Source organism: Rattus norvegicus, chromosome X (assembly GCF_036323735.1).
Source record: "Rattus norvegicus strain BN/NHsdMcwi chromosome X, GRCr8, whole genome shotgun sequence".
Classification (NCBI taxonomy): domain Eukaryota; kingdom Metazoa; phylum Chordata; class Mammalia; order Rodentia; family Muridae; genus Rattus; species Rattus norvegicus.
This window is the reverse complement of record NC_086039.1, coordinates 25465807-25480871: the sequence shown is the minus strand read 5'-3', so window position 1 is coordinate 25480871 and position 15065 is coordinate 25465807. Positions and strand designations below refer to the sequence as shown.

Below are 15065 nucleotides of genomic sequence, written 5' to 3'. Positions count from 1 at the left end.
ACGCTTCTGGTCTGTTTGAAAAACTGACTTGAGTTGAGCTTCCCTATCCTTCACAGTGAAAGAGCCTAAAGGTGTTCTTGGTCCAGTGTTCTCCTGGTTGTCCTTGTTTTCACCTCCCAGTACCATCATGTGCTAAAAGTATATGGATGGAACAGCCTCCAGCTATGCATACAAACATTAATGGAAAAAAATAACTTTTTCCATCTGTAAAGCATGTAAACTCCTATCAGTGTATACATTTCTAAGGGGCTAGTTTCATGGAAATGGAAAACCAGCAAAGTATTATTAGGCATGGTGGCTCATACCTGGAATCACAGCACTTGGGGAGACTCAGGCAGGAGAACAGAAAGAAATTCAATCATCTGAATAATTTCTAAAATTAATGAAAAAAATGTAAAGAGTAGCGAACTTTCACTAACTTCAAACTACTAATTCTTCCTTTAGGGATATAAACGGAGAACACATTTTAAAAACTTGAGGCAAGATAGTTCAGCTGGGTTTGGTTCCCAGCACCCACACAGTGACTCAAAAGGATCAGTGACTCCAGTCCCAGGGGGTCTGATGTTTGCACTTTTTGGCCTCTTGTCTGGCATGCACATGGTGCTCAGACATACATGAGGCAACTCGCCTCCAAACTTGAGGCACAATTTTATGAACATAAAGGGTAAGGATTGAATGGGAAAAAAGGCCTCCTAAACTGTGACAAAAGTGTCAACCGGAAGGATGCCATTTATTATGTTTGCCTGCTGGTAGCACAGAAGGGAATTTGCAAGAGTGGGAAGGCCCTCAATGGATGGGGTCCAGAGTCCTTTTGCTCCAAGGAATTGCCCGGAGCATTAACCTCAGGGCCAGAGTTTTGGGATGTGCCTGCGAGTGGCCTAGGGTCAGGCATTCTGCCGTCCTGATGGCTCTCAGAACAGCTTTTCCAGAGTCCTGGCGCTGGAGCAAAGGTGCGGCCATAAAGGACAACCGGAACACTAGGGCTTCACCTGTGCAGTTGCCGCAGTTGCCATTCACTGGCTCAGTAGGAGGCGCTGGGTCGATTCCGTTCCCAGTTGGAAGGGGCTGGCCTGCAGCTACTCTGTTCCCAATCGCCTCCAGGTCCCGCCTAGTCCGGTTTGGACACTTCCGCCACCTCACCTGTTGCACCCGGCCTCCCCGGCGGCGCCTAACCCTCCCCGAGCCCATCAGCGCCTCTAGAGCTGGGCGGGAGGGACCGTGGAACCTCACGCCTGACCAGGTCCAGTTCGGGCAGGTTTCGCTGGTTCCGGAGAGCGCGCCCCAACCCCTAGCGGCTGAGCGCACAAGAGAAACCCCTTTGGACCTCAAGCGCAGTCAGTGCGAAAACCCAGTGTGCGCGCCCCCGCCAGTGCCGGCTCCCGGGGGCGCGCCTGCCCCTCCCCCTCCCCTACCCATGCTGAAGAGGAGCGCGCCTGCTCCGCCCCCTCCCCGTTCCTCTCCCCGCGCCGTTTTCCGCGCTCCCTCCCGGTCCGGCCCGCGCAGCGCTTTCCAAGTTGCAAAGCAAGTTCAGCGGTGGCCGGCGGCTGTAGTGGCGGCGGTGGCGGCGGTGGCCCAGACGCCTGGAGGCTCCTAGGTGGTGGGCCGGTTCGCGCTTGCCCGAGTGCATGGGCGTGGACCTTAGCGACTGGAGGGACTGAGCGTGGAGGGGCTGAGCGCCCCGCGTCATGGAGGGCGCCGAGCCCCGTGCACGGCCCGAGCGCTTGGCTGAAGCTGAGGCGCGGGCGACCGACGGCGTCCGTCTGGTGGAGGTGCAGCTGAGCGGCGGTGCCCCTTGGGGCTTCACCTTGAAGGGCGGCCGCGAGCATGGTGAGCCTCTGGTCATCACCAAGGTAAGGCTACTTCGGGGTCTCTGCCCCGTGACAGCCCTGAGGTAGTCCGGACCCAGAAGGCTGATCGGAGTTTCAGGGCGCTGGATGGGACGTCCGGCTCGCGGCCTCGCTTTCTGGGTCGCGTCTGCGGGAGTCACCTGTGGGTACTGGGTTCTGTTCAGCCCTAGGTGTACGGTTCCGGCTCCATCCTAGCCGCCCTCGGGCGCTCCTAACATTGCTAGTAGTTTCAATGGCTCCTGTTCCGGGTCTCTTTCCCCTCCCCCTCTGGAAAGGGCCTGGCAATCCCCTGTAACTCCTGGCCTGTGCAGCGGTGGACCTACACCTGCAAGGCTGCCATGAGATGAAGGGGAAAAAATTTCCTGGATCCAGGGAGAGGGTACAGCTTTGCCAACTTTTGTTTGCTTGTTTAGGGTCCCCAGTTGTCACCCTTTTGATCTATACCGGTTTTTAGTCTGAAACCCGCACTAGAAGCTGCTGCCAGGCAGCTTCACGATTCCCTAGAGCTCATCAATATTTGCTGACTTTCGGCTTCCTGTCCTACGTCCACGCGCTCTGGAAATCTACCAACACTTAAACTTTTCAGAGTGCTTTTAAAATAGAATTTAAGTTCTGATAGTAAGGAAGGATACCTTACTTGGAATTAGCAAGCGTGTGGTGTGTGTGTGTGTGTGTGTGTGTGTGTGTGTGTGTGTAGGTTGCTTTAGAATTGGTATTCTCTTAAAATGCAATCCATCTTGATACTTACCAACTAAACATGTATAAACCTGTATAAACAAACAACAAGCCAATCTCTCAGATGTTCTGGTTAAAAAGGGCCCTGTTCTCTAAGCACAGTTGAGTCTTAGCAGTCCTAAGGGCAAAGTCTCCTTTAAAATGCAAATATTCCTGGCTCCTTAGAGGAGTTTGAAGGTGTGAAGGTGACTTACAAATTTCCTTATCTTCCCACCCTCACTAAAAGCATGAAGAGTTTGGTGGCTCCACTGCTCATGAATTTGAAAAGTGATTTTGGTATTCGTGTTCAAACAGCAAAAGACCTGGCATGGATCAATCACCCCTCACCCTGTTACAAATTTAGCCAACATGTAATCCTTTATATCAAACTGGATTCTTTTTGTTTGATTGTGCCATTCGAGGGAATCAAAGCCCCAGGGCATTACACATGCTAGGCAAGTTCTGTGCCACTGAGCTACATACTGAGTCCGAGTCTGTACCCTCACTGCCTTTTCTTTTTGGTCCTGGGGTTGAACTCAGCCTTGCCAGTGCTAGGCAAGTGCTCTTCTCCCACTGAGCTATTTAGAGCCCCAGTTTTTATTTTTGAGACAAGGGCTTACTAAGTTTCACTAGCTTACCTTGAACTTGCAGTCCCTCAGCCACCTGAGTGCTAGTTTTACAGGGGTATGCTACTACAGAGAATCTCATCTGTGGCTTTCAAAAATGCTTACTTTTGTTTCATGTGCATTGGTGTTTTGCCTGCATCTATGTCTATATGAGGGTGCCAGATCCCCTGGAACTGGAGTTACCAAGCTGCCACATGGGTGAGTACTAGGAATTGAACCTGGGTCCTTTAGAAGAGCAGTCAGTGTTCATCTGTGCCTTTTAATAAAGGTTTTAGAGGTCATTGCTGATGTAGTTAAAAATATATCAGGTAAAATCTCTCCATTCTTTCACGTTTCATATTTTTTGCTGCTGTTGTTTTTGTCTTCTTGTTCCTCTTCTGAGACAGTCTTTTGATCTATTCTTGATATGGCTTAGAGCTCTCAATTCTTCTACCTCAGCCTTCCAGTTACTGGAATTTCAGATATAATGGCTCCATACTTGGCATATATTTGTTTTCTTCCCCTTTTGATTTCTTTCTTTCTTTTCTTTTCTTTTTCTTTTTTGAGCTTTAGCCCCATGTATTCCAAGCATCTGGTCGTGAGATTTCTACGTAGCTCAGAGATGACATTGAACTCCTAACCCTCTTGTCTGCTTTCCCATTGTACTGCCACATCTGGCATGTACTTTTAAAAAACAGCACAACAGGATTTCACATATCTCCCTCACACTTGTTTGTATACTAGATGGAATATGTTAAACATCACTTAGTATGAAATTTTAGGATTTTTAAAACAGTATTTTTAGATTTATATATTTTACTTATGGATAGTTTTACCTGAATGTGTATATGTGTCCTCTGCAGCAAGTATTCTTAACTACTGAGACATCTCTCTAGGCCCTCCTAGCATTTGATCTTTCACTGTATAAGCGCAAGTTGGAGGTTATTTTAAATGGAAAGATTTGCTAGAGGGATTTTTGTCCTCCTTTATACAAGATAGTCCTGGTTTTACAAAACTCTGCATGTTTGGTGGCTTCCTGGCTAGGTCTCAGCTTTTTAGAAATGGAAGTAGGTGCTGGTCAAACTCAGCCATGCTAAGCTGTACTACTGAACTATATTCTTATCCATGCATAATTTCTCACATGCTTCATTATAACTGAAAAATTATAGGTTTGTTGCTTAGGATGGTTAGGACTCAGAGCAACTTGGGGTTTTTGTATTTTCAGCTAAGAGTGAAAGACCACACATAAACAGTCATGTGCTGTTGCTCCTGTGTTTGTACTTTCACCACATGTTCTATTGTGTAGAATTAACAGTATTTCAAATATTTGTTAATTCTTTAATATTAAGAATATTAGTGGATGGGCCCAGCAAGATGACTCAACTCTTAAAGGCACTTGTCTCTAAGCCTGATGACTTGAGTTTGATTTCTGAAACCCACATGAGCACTGTGGTACACAAACACATAGTAACACCAAAAACAAAAAGATCATCAGTGGTGTTTGCTTACAGCATGAAATCTGGTAACTATTTGCCATATTATTTAAAAATGATGAAGAGTTGGGTAGAGAGATGGCTCAGTAGGTAAGAACATTGGTGGTTTAACGTTCCATTTCAAGCACCCACTCACATGGTGGCGTACAACTTCTGTAACTCCAGTCTTAGGGGATCTGATACCTTCTTTTGGCCTCCACAGGCAATGTCTGCATGTGTTATACAGAACATACAGACAAACATTCAGACAAACATTCATACATGTGAAATAAAATTTCAAAAAAATGACAGAAACATGTCTATTTATAGCCACTTAGAAGTTAGAAATAGATTGTTCTGTAGATACTAGTAGAAAATTGTCCTTCGCTTGGAATTTACTTTAGTCTAAGTTTTTACTTTTCTAGTAGCTGCCGAAATGTCAATGAAGCCTATTAAATATTTTTTCTAAATTTTTTCCATTTAAAAAAATTATGCAATACTTACATGTTGGATCCTTGCTGTATCACAAGGGTTTTCTGTTTAATTTTCTGTTAATTAGAAATATATTATTTTTACAGTTATATTATTTATTCATTATAGTTTTAATTCTGTTTATTAATAATTTTCTGTTTAGCTGATACTGACTTGGGAGTAGCTTGCTCTAATTTAAGAAGGCACATTCTTTTGATAAATATGTGACTATCACTTGAAGATCTCTTATGAGCACATATCTTAGAACTGGGACTGGCTGGAGATGTAGCCAGTTGAACTGCTTACCTAGCCTATTCAAGATTCTGAATATGATCTTCAACACCGGAGGACAAAACAAGACTAGAAGAGATAGTAAAAATCAGGCTGATTCAGTACTGGTTTTTAGCTGGAGAGGTCTCATTGGTCCAATTGGTAAATTAACAGCTATGACCAAGTAAAAGTAAAATGGTAGACTCTGAGGTCACAGACATGGCAGGACCTTGAAAGTCATACTCTGATCATGAATATCTGTCTTGTTTTCTGTCCAGCAGATGCTATCTGCTTGTGACTGAACTCTCTTGCTGTGTTATTTATACTGAGTAACTGGATGCCATCTGTAGGGTGACAATTTTTCCATCTTGGCACCATTGATATTCTGTTGTGGGGGTCTCTTCTGTGCACTATAGTCCATTTAGCTACTTTGTCTTCTACTTACTGAAGGCCATTGGCACATGTCTCCAGGTATAACAATCTGAATGTCTCCAGACATTGCCACATGCCCCCAGTCTTCAGTTATGAATCATTTGTTAGGCTCATGGTGTATCACCTTTTCTTTTAAAGACTTTGAATTTTTTTTTAAATAGTGGCCTTTTGGTAGTGTGTTTGAAAGCTCTTGGCATTTCCAGTGTTTTCATGTAGGTCTGTTTTTCTTTTTGAGATGAGCTCTTGGCTTAGAGAAAAGGCTTTATTTACACAGTAAAATGCAAACAAGTACTTGCTTCATCTGCATTTTTGTAGTTGGAAAAAGGAAATAGAGAGCAGAGACTCCCCAGAACTGTGTGCTTTATGGGCAATCAAAGTAGATGCTGGAGGAAGTCTGATTTTTCTCAGGATCTGGTTTGAAGTTAAAGGACGTCAACTCTCCCAGAAGAGTAGTAGCATTTGTAGAATTTCAGATGTATGCCTGAAACTCTACAAGACCTCTGCTGAAAGATGGTGTTAGGAGTCATAACTTCTGAGTATATTTCTAACATTGCAGCTTGAAATCTTGTTACCATTAGCAAAACAAAAACAATCAAAGTGTGTGTGTGTGTGTGTGTGTGTGTGTGTGTGTGTGTACTCCACAAAAAATGAAAACACATTAAACTTAATTTTTTCATTTTGATATGGCAGGAAGAACAGGAACAACCTGCAGTTTCTAAGAGGTATCATGTCATGACTTGGTAATATTCTTTGAGAGTATTCATGTGTTCAGAAATTCTCAGGGCACCAGAATATTACACAGTTAATTTTCTTTTTAGCTGACAGGCGTTTGTAATTAGGTGAGCCACTGGGTTGTTCTTATTCCTGGCCACCCCCTCCCCCTCCTGCCTTTTTCCCCTTATATTATGGAAACGGCTTTACAAGTGCTCTACCACAGAGAGACATTCCTAGGCAAGTCTTGCTGGTGTCACTTGTTTCTTTCTTTATCAGTTTAGCCACAGTGGGGGAGGAGACCAAGCTCATTTCTATGATGTCACCCACTGGAGATTTTCATCTGCCAGCTGGGTATCAGGAGACCCCCTGCAACCTCAGGAATGTTTATCAAGGAAGAAGGAATGAAGCCCTGGCCCTGGCTATTCATCATTTATTAAAGGCCTCTATCCCCCTTAAGAATGCCAGAAATTGTTAAGAATACTTTCATCAGGGTCTGGCCTAGCTTGGCCTTCGTGGGAAGCTCCTTTGAAAACTTAGTTTTCAAATTGTCTTTGGGAATACAACTCTCTTGATGTGCATATTTGTGTATGTGTACTACAGTGGTGTAGGATACTTGGAAGTGTTTTATAGACAAGGACACGCAGATGGTGATGGGTATGTGTGTGAGGTCTACTGTGTAATAATAATACCTTAGTGATTGAAAAAGGAGTCCCCAGTTTAGAGGCAGTGTGCAGTTAAGGTCATGGTGGCCTGAGACCAGAGATGTTAGAATAGTCGCCCAATGGTTGTTCCTTGTGCCCTTTTTTGTTGGTGTTTTTTTTTTAAGTTTTATTTTTATTTTATTTACATAAGTGTTTTGCCTGCATGTAGTGCACAGAGAACGGTGTCCACAGAGGCCAGAAGATAGGTGGATCGAGAATTACAGAAGGTTGAGAGCTACCATGTGGGTAATGGGAACTGAACCTGAATTCTCTGCAAGAGCAGCTGGTGCTCTTAATCAGAGTCATCTTTCCAGACCGTGTTTATTGTTGAGACAGAATCTCCATAGAGCCCAGGTGGACCTGAAACTTGGTATACAGAGAAGGATGACTTAAATTTCTTGTTCTCTTGGCTCCAACTAGGTCTTTTACAGTTCGGTGTCTCCACAGCTATGGGGTATGGTGCTAGGTATTTTGAGAGACAGTGAGGTACTTTACTATATGAGCAACATCCCTATTCCCTATGTTTGATTTTGAGTCAGGGTCTCACCAAGCTGGCCTGGAAATCTGTGTCAAATTATTTGAGTCTCTGAGTGCTAAGATTATGAGCGTGTGCTATTATGCTTAAAAGTTTTTTGGTTTTTTGTTTTTAGTGGTTTTCGTTTTTTGTTTGTTTGTTTGTTTGTTTGTTTGTTTGGTGGTGCTGGTGGTGGTGGGGTTGCTGGGGGTGGATCCAGAGCTTTCTAAAGGCATGAAGTTCTAGTTGAACTTTTGAAAGTGGGAATCATTGAATTTAGCAGTGGAAAGATAAATGTGAACTTCTGTCTGGATCTTGGCTTATTTCTGTGTGCCACACAGTTCACAGCAGGCCAAACTACTACTTTGTGTTAGTGCTTGAGAGAGCTTGGTCTCCTCCCCACCTCCCCCCCCCCCACCTCCTCACACTAGGGTGCTAAGGTCATAGAAGTCCTCAGAATTGTAAAACCATCTCTATACAGTGGCAATCACAACAGGATTTGGAGTTATTAGGATGAGTGTAATTCTAAAGATCTATTTGTAGTGAAAATTCATAGTCTGGTTAAAAAACACTAGGTAAGTTTTCTTTCATGTGCTGAAAGGCCTTTTCACTTGAGAGACTTGCCTTGCCAACTGGCTTTCAAATATATCTTTATTACCCCTTCCAGCTTGCAAATTAACTTGGCCTTGTGGAATTCTAATCCTTGTTCCTTCAGAGATGTTTTAGGCACAGGGGGTGGGGAACCAGGCACAGTGCCTAAAGATGTAGTCCAAGGTCTCATAGCTGGAGGCTTTCAGAGTCATGGAGGAGTCTCCCTATGGGAGGCACTAGATGTGACCTATAAATCCAGAGGCTTCCACCATTACAAAAAACTATAAACCTGAGCTATGCCCCACACTTCTGTGTTGTGCTGAATTCGGTCTTCCTGGCTGAGATAGGAGTATTGCTTAACATGTCCTAACATTTATCTCTCGGGAAAATAATAAAGGTAGCAAGCTAGTTTGTCTAAGAGCTACATGTCGAATAATAAATAGTAGTTTTCACTTAGACATAATGAGATGTTTTTTTAAGCACTTGTATATTTCATGGTTCTTTACTTAGGAGGACTTTTTAAAATGCATTTTGGAATTATCTCCTTGCAGAAGTTGTTTTGTGTCAGCATGCAAATAGACTTGGATTTATGGCCAAACTCTTAGAAGCAAAGGAGGAAAGTCCTGGGGTCTGTGGAACTTTTCTTTGCATGCCAGGCAAGGAGGAAACATTCAACGAGATTAATTTCAGGGTATAAAGGCTGAATAGACTTTTTATTTAGGCTGTCTTTGACTTTCAAACACTAGAAAGGTGTGGGGCCAGGCCTTATAGGAGGAATTGTACAGGATTTGGAAGGTTAGGCTCTTGATATATGTATGCTGAGAATTTTAACCCACAGGAGGATTCTGAAAGAGTTCTAGTAGGACTTTAAAACATACAGCTGAATGAAAAGTGAGGGGAGTTGGTAATGCCTAAAGATATGACTCAGCTTTCTTTTTATACTGAAAAATATTTTTCATATAGTTTATTTTGATTATGTTTCCCCCTCCCCCAATCTCCAGCTCCTCCCAGTTCCTTCCCACCCCTCTACCAACCCACTTTTATGTTTTCTCTCTTAAACAAACAAAAACAAAACAAAAAAAACTAGATACACAAACCAAAAACCACAAAAACAGAAATCAAAATAAACAAGCAAAATACTAAGACAAAAAATGTCTAAACAAAGCAAAATGAGACAAAAAAATCTATAAACCGAAATCAAAATAAACAAGCAAAATACTAATAAGACAAAAATGTCTAAACAAGCAAAATGAGACAGAAAAATCTATAAAAGCACAGTTGAGTTTGTTTTGTGTTGGCCAATCCCTCCTGGATTTGAGACCTTCCCTCATGTGTGGTTAATATATCCACAGAGACTCCTTTGGAGAAAGCTGATTTTTTTTTCTTCTGCCAGTGGTGTCAATTGTGGATAGCTTCTTGGTTAGGGGTGGAAGATTGTGTCCACTTACCACTCAGGGTCTCAGTGCTAGGTGGGACTTGGGCAGGCCTTGTGTGCTCAGCCACTGGCTCTGTGAGTTCATATGTGCATTGTCAGGCCCAAAAGAAACCCATAAATTGCTCAATCTGTGGTGCCTGTTAGCATTCCAAAGGGCATGCTGGCCTCCAGCTCTCAGCATCACAAATACCTGTGACCGAGCATCCTGGCTCTTCTCTCCTTACCTTAAACTTTGTTAGCTCACAGGCTTCTCATTGCTCTGTAATCCTGTCATTTGGGTCATGCATCCCCTTGATCCCCTTGGCACCCCCTTTTTTCCTCCCCCTGCCCCCTACAGACATGGTTGGTATACTACTTTGTCCCCCTGCTCTGGACTCTTCTAGATGCCTCTAGATGTTCTCTTCTTCATAACTATAGTAAAAACCTTCCCTTCAACCACACCTTGGAACCACACTATGTCTTCACTTTATACATCTGGTGGCAAAACTCCTGTTTCTTTCTCTTTCTCTCTCTCTCTCTCTCTCTCTCTCTCTCTCTCTCTCTCTGTGTGTGTGTGTGTGTGTGTGTGTGTGTGTGTGCGTGTCCTGTTATATCTGGAAGACACTGATTCCCTGGAGTTTTCCTCACTTGCCTCTTACTACCTTTCTACACATAGATCACAGAGCCTTGAGGAGAAGGATTTGATAAATCAATCCCATTTAGGACCAATGGCTTCAAAATCTTCCCATTGTCAAGTTGTGGATCTCTGCATTAGTTCCTATCTAGTGTAAGAAGATGCTTCTCTGATGAGGGGCAAGCAAGGCACTGATCTATGGGAGTAGCAATATGCCATCAGGAGTCATTTTATTGCTCTGTTCCTTTAGTAGAATAGTATTAGGTTTCCCCTAGGGCCATGACCTAGTCTTAGGTTAAGACCTAGTCTTAGTCTTAAGTAGAGTCAGGTATGAGTTCTAGCTCATGGAGTGTTCTTAAATCCTACCAGAAAGAGATTGGTTACTCCTATATGTGTCACTATTGCACCAATTTATCTTGCAGACATGTCACTGTTGTAGGTCACAGAGTTTGTAGCTGGGAGATATTGATGATGCTTTAAAAAAAATCCAGTACTGTGAAGACTAGTAGAAATGAAATGAAGCTTCTAGTTAGGCACCAACTTGACTTCTCCATATCTAGTGACATATGTATCATAGGATCTTACTATCAGGTTGCATGGTTCAGCTTTGAGTTGGGTTCCCAGTTCTTAGTATCCATGTGAGGCAACTCAAAATTAACTGTAACTCTAGTTCCAGGGGCCCTTGTGCTCTTTTCTGGAGTCCATCTATTCCTGCTCTCATATGTACAGACAACCCTCCTAAATATACATAACTAAAAGTAATACAAATAAATCCATAAAAAATATTTGGTTGGAATGAGGTTCGGGTGATACAGTGTTTCCCTAGAGTGTGATGCCTTTAGTTCAAAGAAAAACAAAACAATGTAAGTATTGAATTCAAGGAAGGTCTATTTAGACTTGGGAAAATGTGTATTAGTGGAAGGATGATTTGCTTAAAAACCAAAGCCAGATAGTGGTGGACATAGACAATCCCAGCACTAGAGAGGCTGGAGTAGGAGGGTGGCAAGTTCTTCTCTGGCCTGGAGTACTTAGTGAGAACCTTAAAAATTAGGAGATGAGAATTTAGTCAGTGGTAGAGTGCTTGTACACAGGTATGAGATGCTGGGTTTGATCTCTAGCCATTTTAAGTGTGAAAAAAAAGATAAAGGAAGATAATTGAATATGCAAAGAAAAGGTACCCCCTCCTGTCCTGGATGAGGAGACCATAGGCTGTTTTGTATTCTTAATTCTAAGAGTAATAAGTTTCAAGCAATAATGACTGCCTTTATTGGAGAAGGAATGAAAACAGTACACAGCTGACTGGCTAGGAAGGGCAGTGATTATCTTTTGGCCATAGGTGATTTTTAAGATTTTCAGATCAAAGGTAAATTATGAAGGCCAGGGAGAAACCCAAGCAGGGTTGATTCTGTGTCCTTGAAGATCAACATTTTTACTTATAATCAGAAGAAAGGAAGCAAGCAGAGATGCTTGTGGTTTTGTTGTTGTTGTTGTTGTTTGCTTGTTTTGTGAGGTCAGATATTGGTGTACATGGAAAATCCCAGCACTGGGGGAGGGTAGAGTAGGAGGGTGGCAAGTTCTACTTTATCTTGGCTACTTAGTGAGACCCTGAAAATAACTTCTATCAGAATGACATGTAGGCAAGCCTGTAGTGCATTATCCTGATTGGTTATTTGTGGGGGAGGGCCTAGTCCACTGTAGGCAGTGCCACCCCAGGGCAGGAAGTCCCAGGGTTTGTGTGAGAAAGTGGGCAGAGCAAGCCAGTAGGCAGCAGTCCTCCATGACCTCTGCCTCAATTTCTACTACCTCCAGGTTCCTGCTCTGACTTCTCTTCATATGGCACTAATACCTGTAAGGTGAAATAAACCCTGAATTTATTTTGCCCATTTTGTTTATCACAGCAACAGAAACCAAACTAGAGCACCCTGAGGACTAGGTTAACAACTTTCTTTTCTTTTTTCTTTTTTTTCCGGAACTGGGTACCGAACCCAGGGCCTTGCGCTTGCTAGGCAAGCGCTCTACCACTGAGCTAAATCCCCAACCCCGGTTAACAACTTTCAGTGCTTATATTAGTTTATGTTTTTTCTTTGTTGTGGTAGAAATAGAACCCAGAGCCTCATATATTCTAGGTTGTTATCTCCCCTTCTGAGCTATATCCTTAATTGCAAAGATTTTTAAAGTTTGCCTTCTATGTTTACTTTTAGTATTAAGGCTTTACTTTTAGTGTTGAGGATCAACTTACTGCTGTGTCTATTCTACATAAGTGTTCCCCCACTGAGTTACACCCTAGTCATATGATTTGAATGGCAAATGATGTCACTGCTAGGCCTATGAGAAGGAGAGAGTACAGATATGTTGTGATTATTTTTCCTGTATAAGATTGCACTTGGGAGACAGAAGCAAATGTATCTCTGAGTTTGAGGCTAGCCTGGTCTACGGAGGGAGTTCCAGGATAGCCAGGGCTATTACACAAAGAAACCCTGTCTTAAAAAAAGAGAGAGACAATTTTATTTCATTGCTTAATTTCTTCTGCAGTTATTATTTGTTTATTGTAAATTCTCAATGATGACACATCTCTTCATATATTTTTATACACACCAAAGTAGCTTTTCTTCACTTTGCAATATTTGGTGTTTTCTTCACCATTCTCCATTTTCTGCAGTGCATAATATTATAGAAATGAGGTCTGGTTCATGATCTGTTCTACTTTCTCTATTTCATCTCTCTTATTTTTCAATTACTGGTGGCTTTGATCTTGGGAGATTTTGTTTAACCTTATCTTCCAGTCCTTCCACTGAGTTTCAGATTTGTGGCTTTATTTTGTTTTTCAAATTCCAAATTTTATTTCAGAGTTGTTCCTTTTTTTGACACCATACAGATTTTATTTTTTGACTAATTCTTTTGTCTAATAACACCGAGTTGGTTTTTAAAACTGTCCATTTTCCGTAAGGATTTTGTTTCTGGAGTTGGCTTTTATTATTTGTTTGGTCTTCTTTCTTCCCTGACAGAAGTTTCTGGTGCTCTTTGGACATCTACTGGCATTAAAGAACAGATTGCCTTGAATAACATATAGAGGCCCTGTGTATCCATGAGTGACCCAGTCAGACTTTTTCTGGGAAATCCTGGAAGCCCAAACCTCAGGTTGTTTCTTTTGAGATTGACCATATCCTTATCATATAGTAACTTTTACACATATTTTTCTGTAGAGTGGACTGCAAGGTGCAAGGCTAACAATAGAAGAGATCCTTCCCTTGCTCAGCTGAGTAAACAAGACAGAAGAGTAATTGTTTTCCATATTCTGGCCATTGTAGTTCCAGCTTGAGGGAAGCTATCCACTAGTAATAAGTTGTCAATGCCTGCTTGTGTTCAGGGCTAGTTCTTTCACTTGGTCCTTAGCCTTTTTACCCCTCTGCCCTCCAGTAAATGTAGACTCATTTCTGTTTTATTGTATTACTGTGGGGGATTTACATGAGTCAGCATGTAAAACTAGTTCTAGTCAACTTGAATTCATTCTCTTCCTCCTCTTCCCTATTCAATCCCGATTCATTATAAAACTGAGAAATTATTTTTAAAAATCTTATGTATACTTCTGTCTTAGGGTTTCATTGCTGTGAAGAGATACCATGACCAAGGCAGACAGAATTTAATTGGGGATGGCTTACAGATTCTTTTTGAGGTTCAGTTCATTATCATCATGGCAGGAAGCACAGCAGCCTACACATAGCCATGGTGCTAGAGGCGCTGACAGTTTCTATATCTTCATCCAGTGAAAGCCAGGAGCAGATAGTCTTCAGGTAGCTAGGAGGAGGGTCTCAAAGCCCAACCCTGTGACATACTTCCTCCAACAAGGCCACACCTACTTCAACAAGGCCACACTTCCTAATAGTGCCACTCCCTGGGACAAGCATATTTAATCCACCATAATATCAAAGTACTTTTTTACTGTAGACAGAATTAGACATGCTGAATTTTGCATGGTATAGAAATTTAATATGTTCCAAGGTGGTTTTGTTACTGCTTGTTAGTATGGGGTTCATAGATAAATGCATTTAAGTTAAATATACATCCAATTTAGGGACGTTCCTTGGTGGTAGAATGCTTACCTAGTGTGGGCAAGGCCCTGGGCTTGATACAAAGCTGCAAATTATAGGTACATAAAAGTAAAAGCTACATCTAATATTAGCTTCAGTCTATTGTTTGCATTTTATGCAGACCTGAAATGATTATTTTCTTCTATCCCTCCACAACTTAAATCTTTAACATAAAACTTATTGTAATACAAATGAACAATAACGCATTTTGCTAATTTTATAATAATATAAATATTCTTTCAGATCAACAGGAGTTGTTAAAGGTGATATTTTGTTAAGGTGAATGAAAGTAGTGGGAAGGATAAAGGCTAAACGTGCTTGTGACATCAGGCTACATTTTACCTAACTCTTTTATTGATTTGTAATAGAAAATCATTCAAAGAGGTGGATCCACAAGTGTGGTGTAGGTGTGCTTTGTGGAAAACTCCATGTAGCTGCTTCCTAGTGTTGGATTACATTTCTCAGCTTCCTATGCAGCTAGGTATGGCTGTGTGATCATCTTACTCAGTGAAGTCCAAACAGAACTAATGTCTGCCATTTATGCCTGCCCCCACCCCCAAAATTTCCCCTCTGTTTGGTTGAGATAAAGTCTCAGAGC

General features: G+C 42.1%; 1 protein-coding gene across 4 annotated transcripts in view; it reads left to right on the top strand.

Moving 5' to 3' along the window:
- Nucleotides 1-677: 677 nt before the first annotated feature.
- Nucleotides 678-15065, top strand: part of Shroom2 (shroom family member 2) — a 172032-nt gene continuing 157644 nt past the window's right edge. For 2 of the 4 annotated variants that reach the window (XM_006256817.4, XM_006256816.5), the window contains exon 1: nt 678-1850. In XM_006256817.4, the coding sequence (XP_006256879.1) occupies nt 1686-1850 (165 nt within the window). In that variant the 5' untranslated portion in view covers nt 678-1685. The remainder of the gene's footprint in view (nt 1851-15065) is intronic. The other 2 variants (XM_008773126.4, NM_001047893.3) reach the window with 2 other exon arrangements.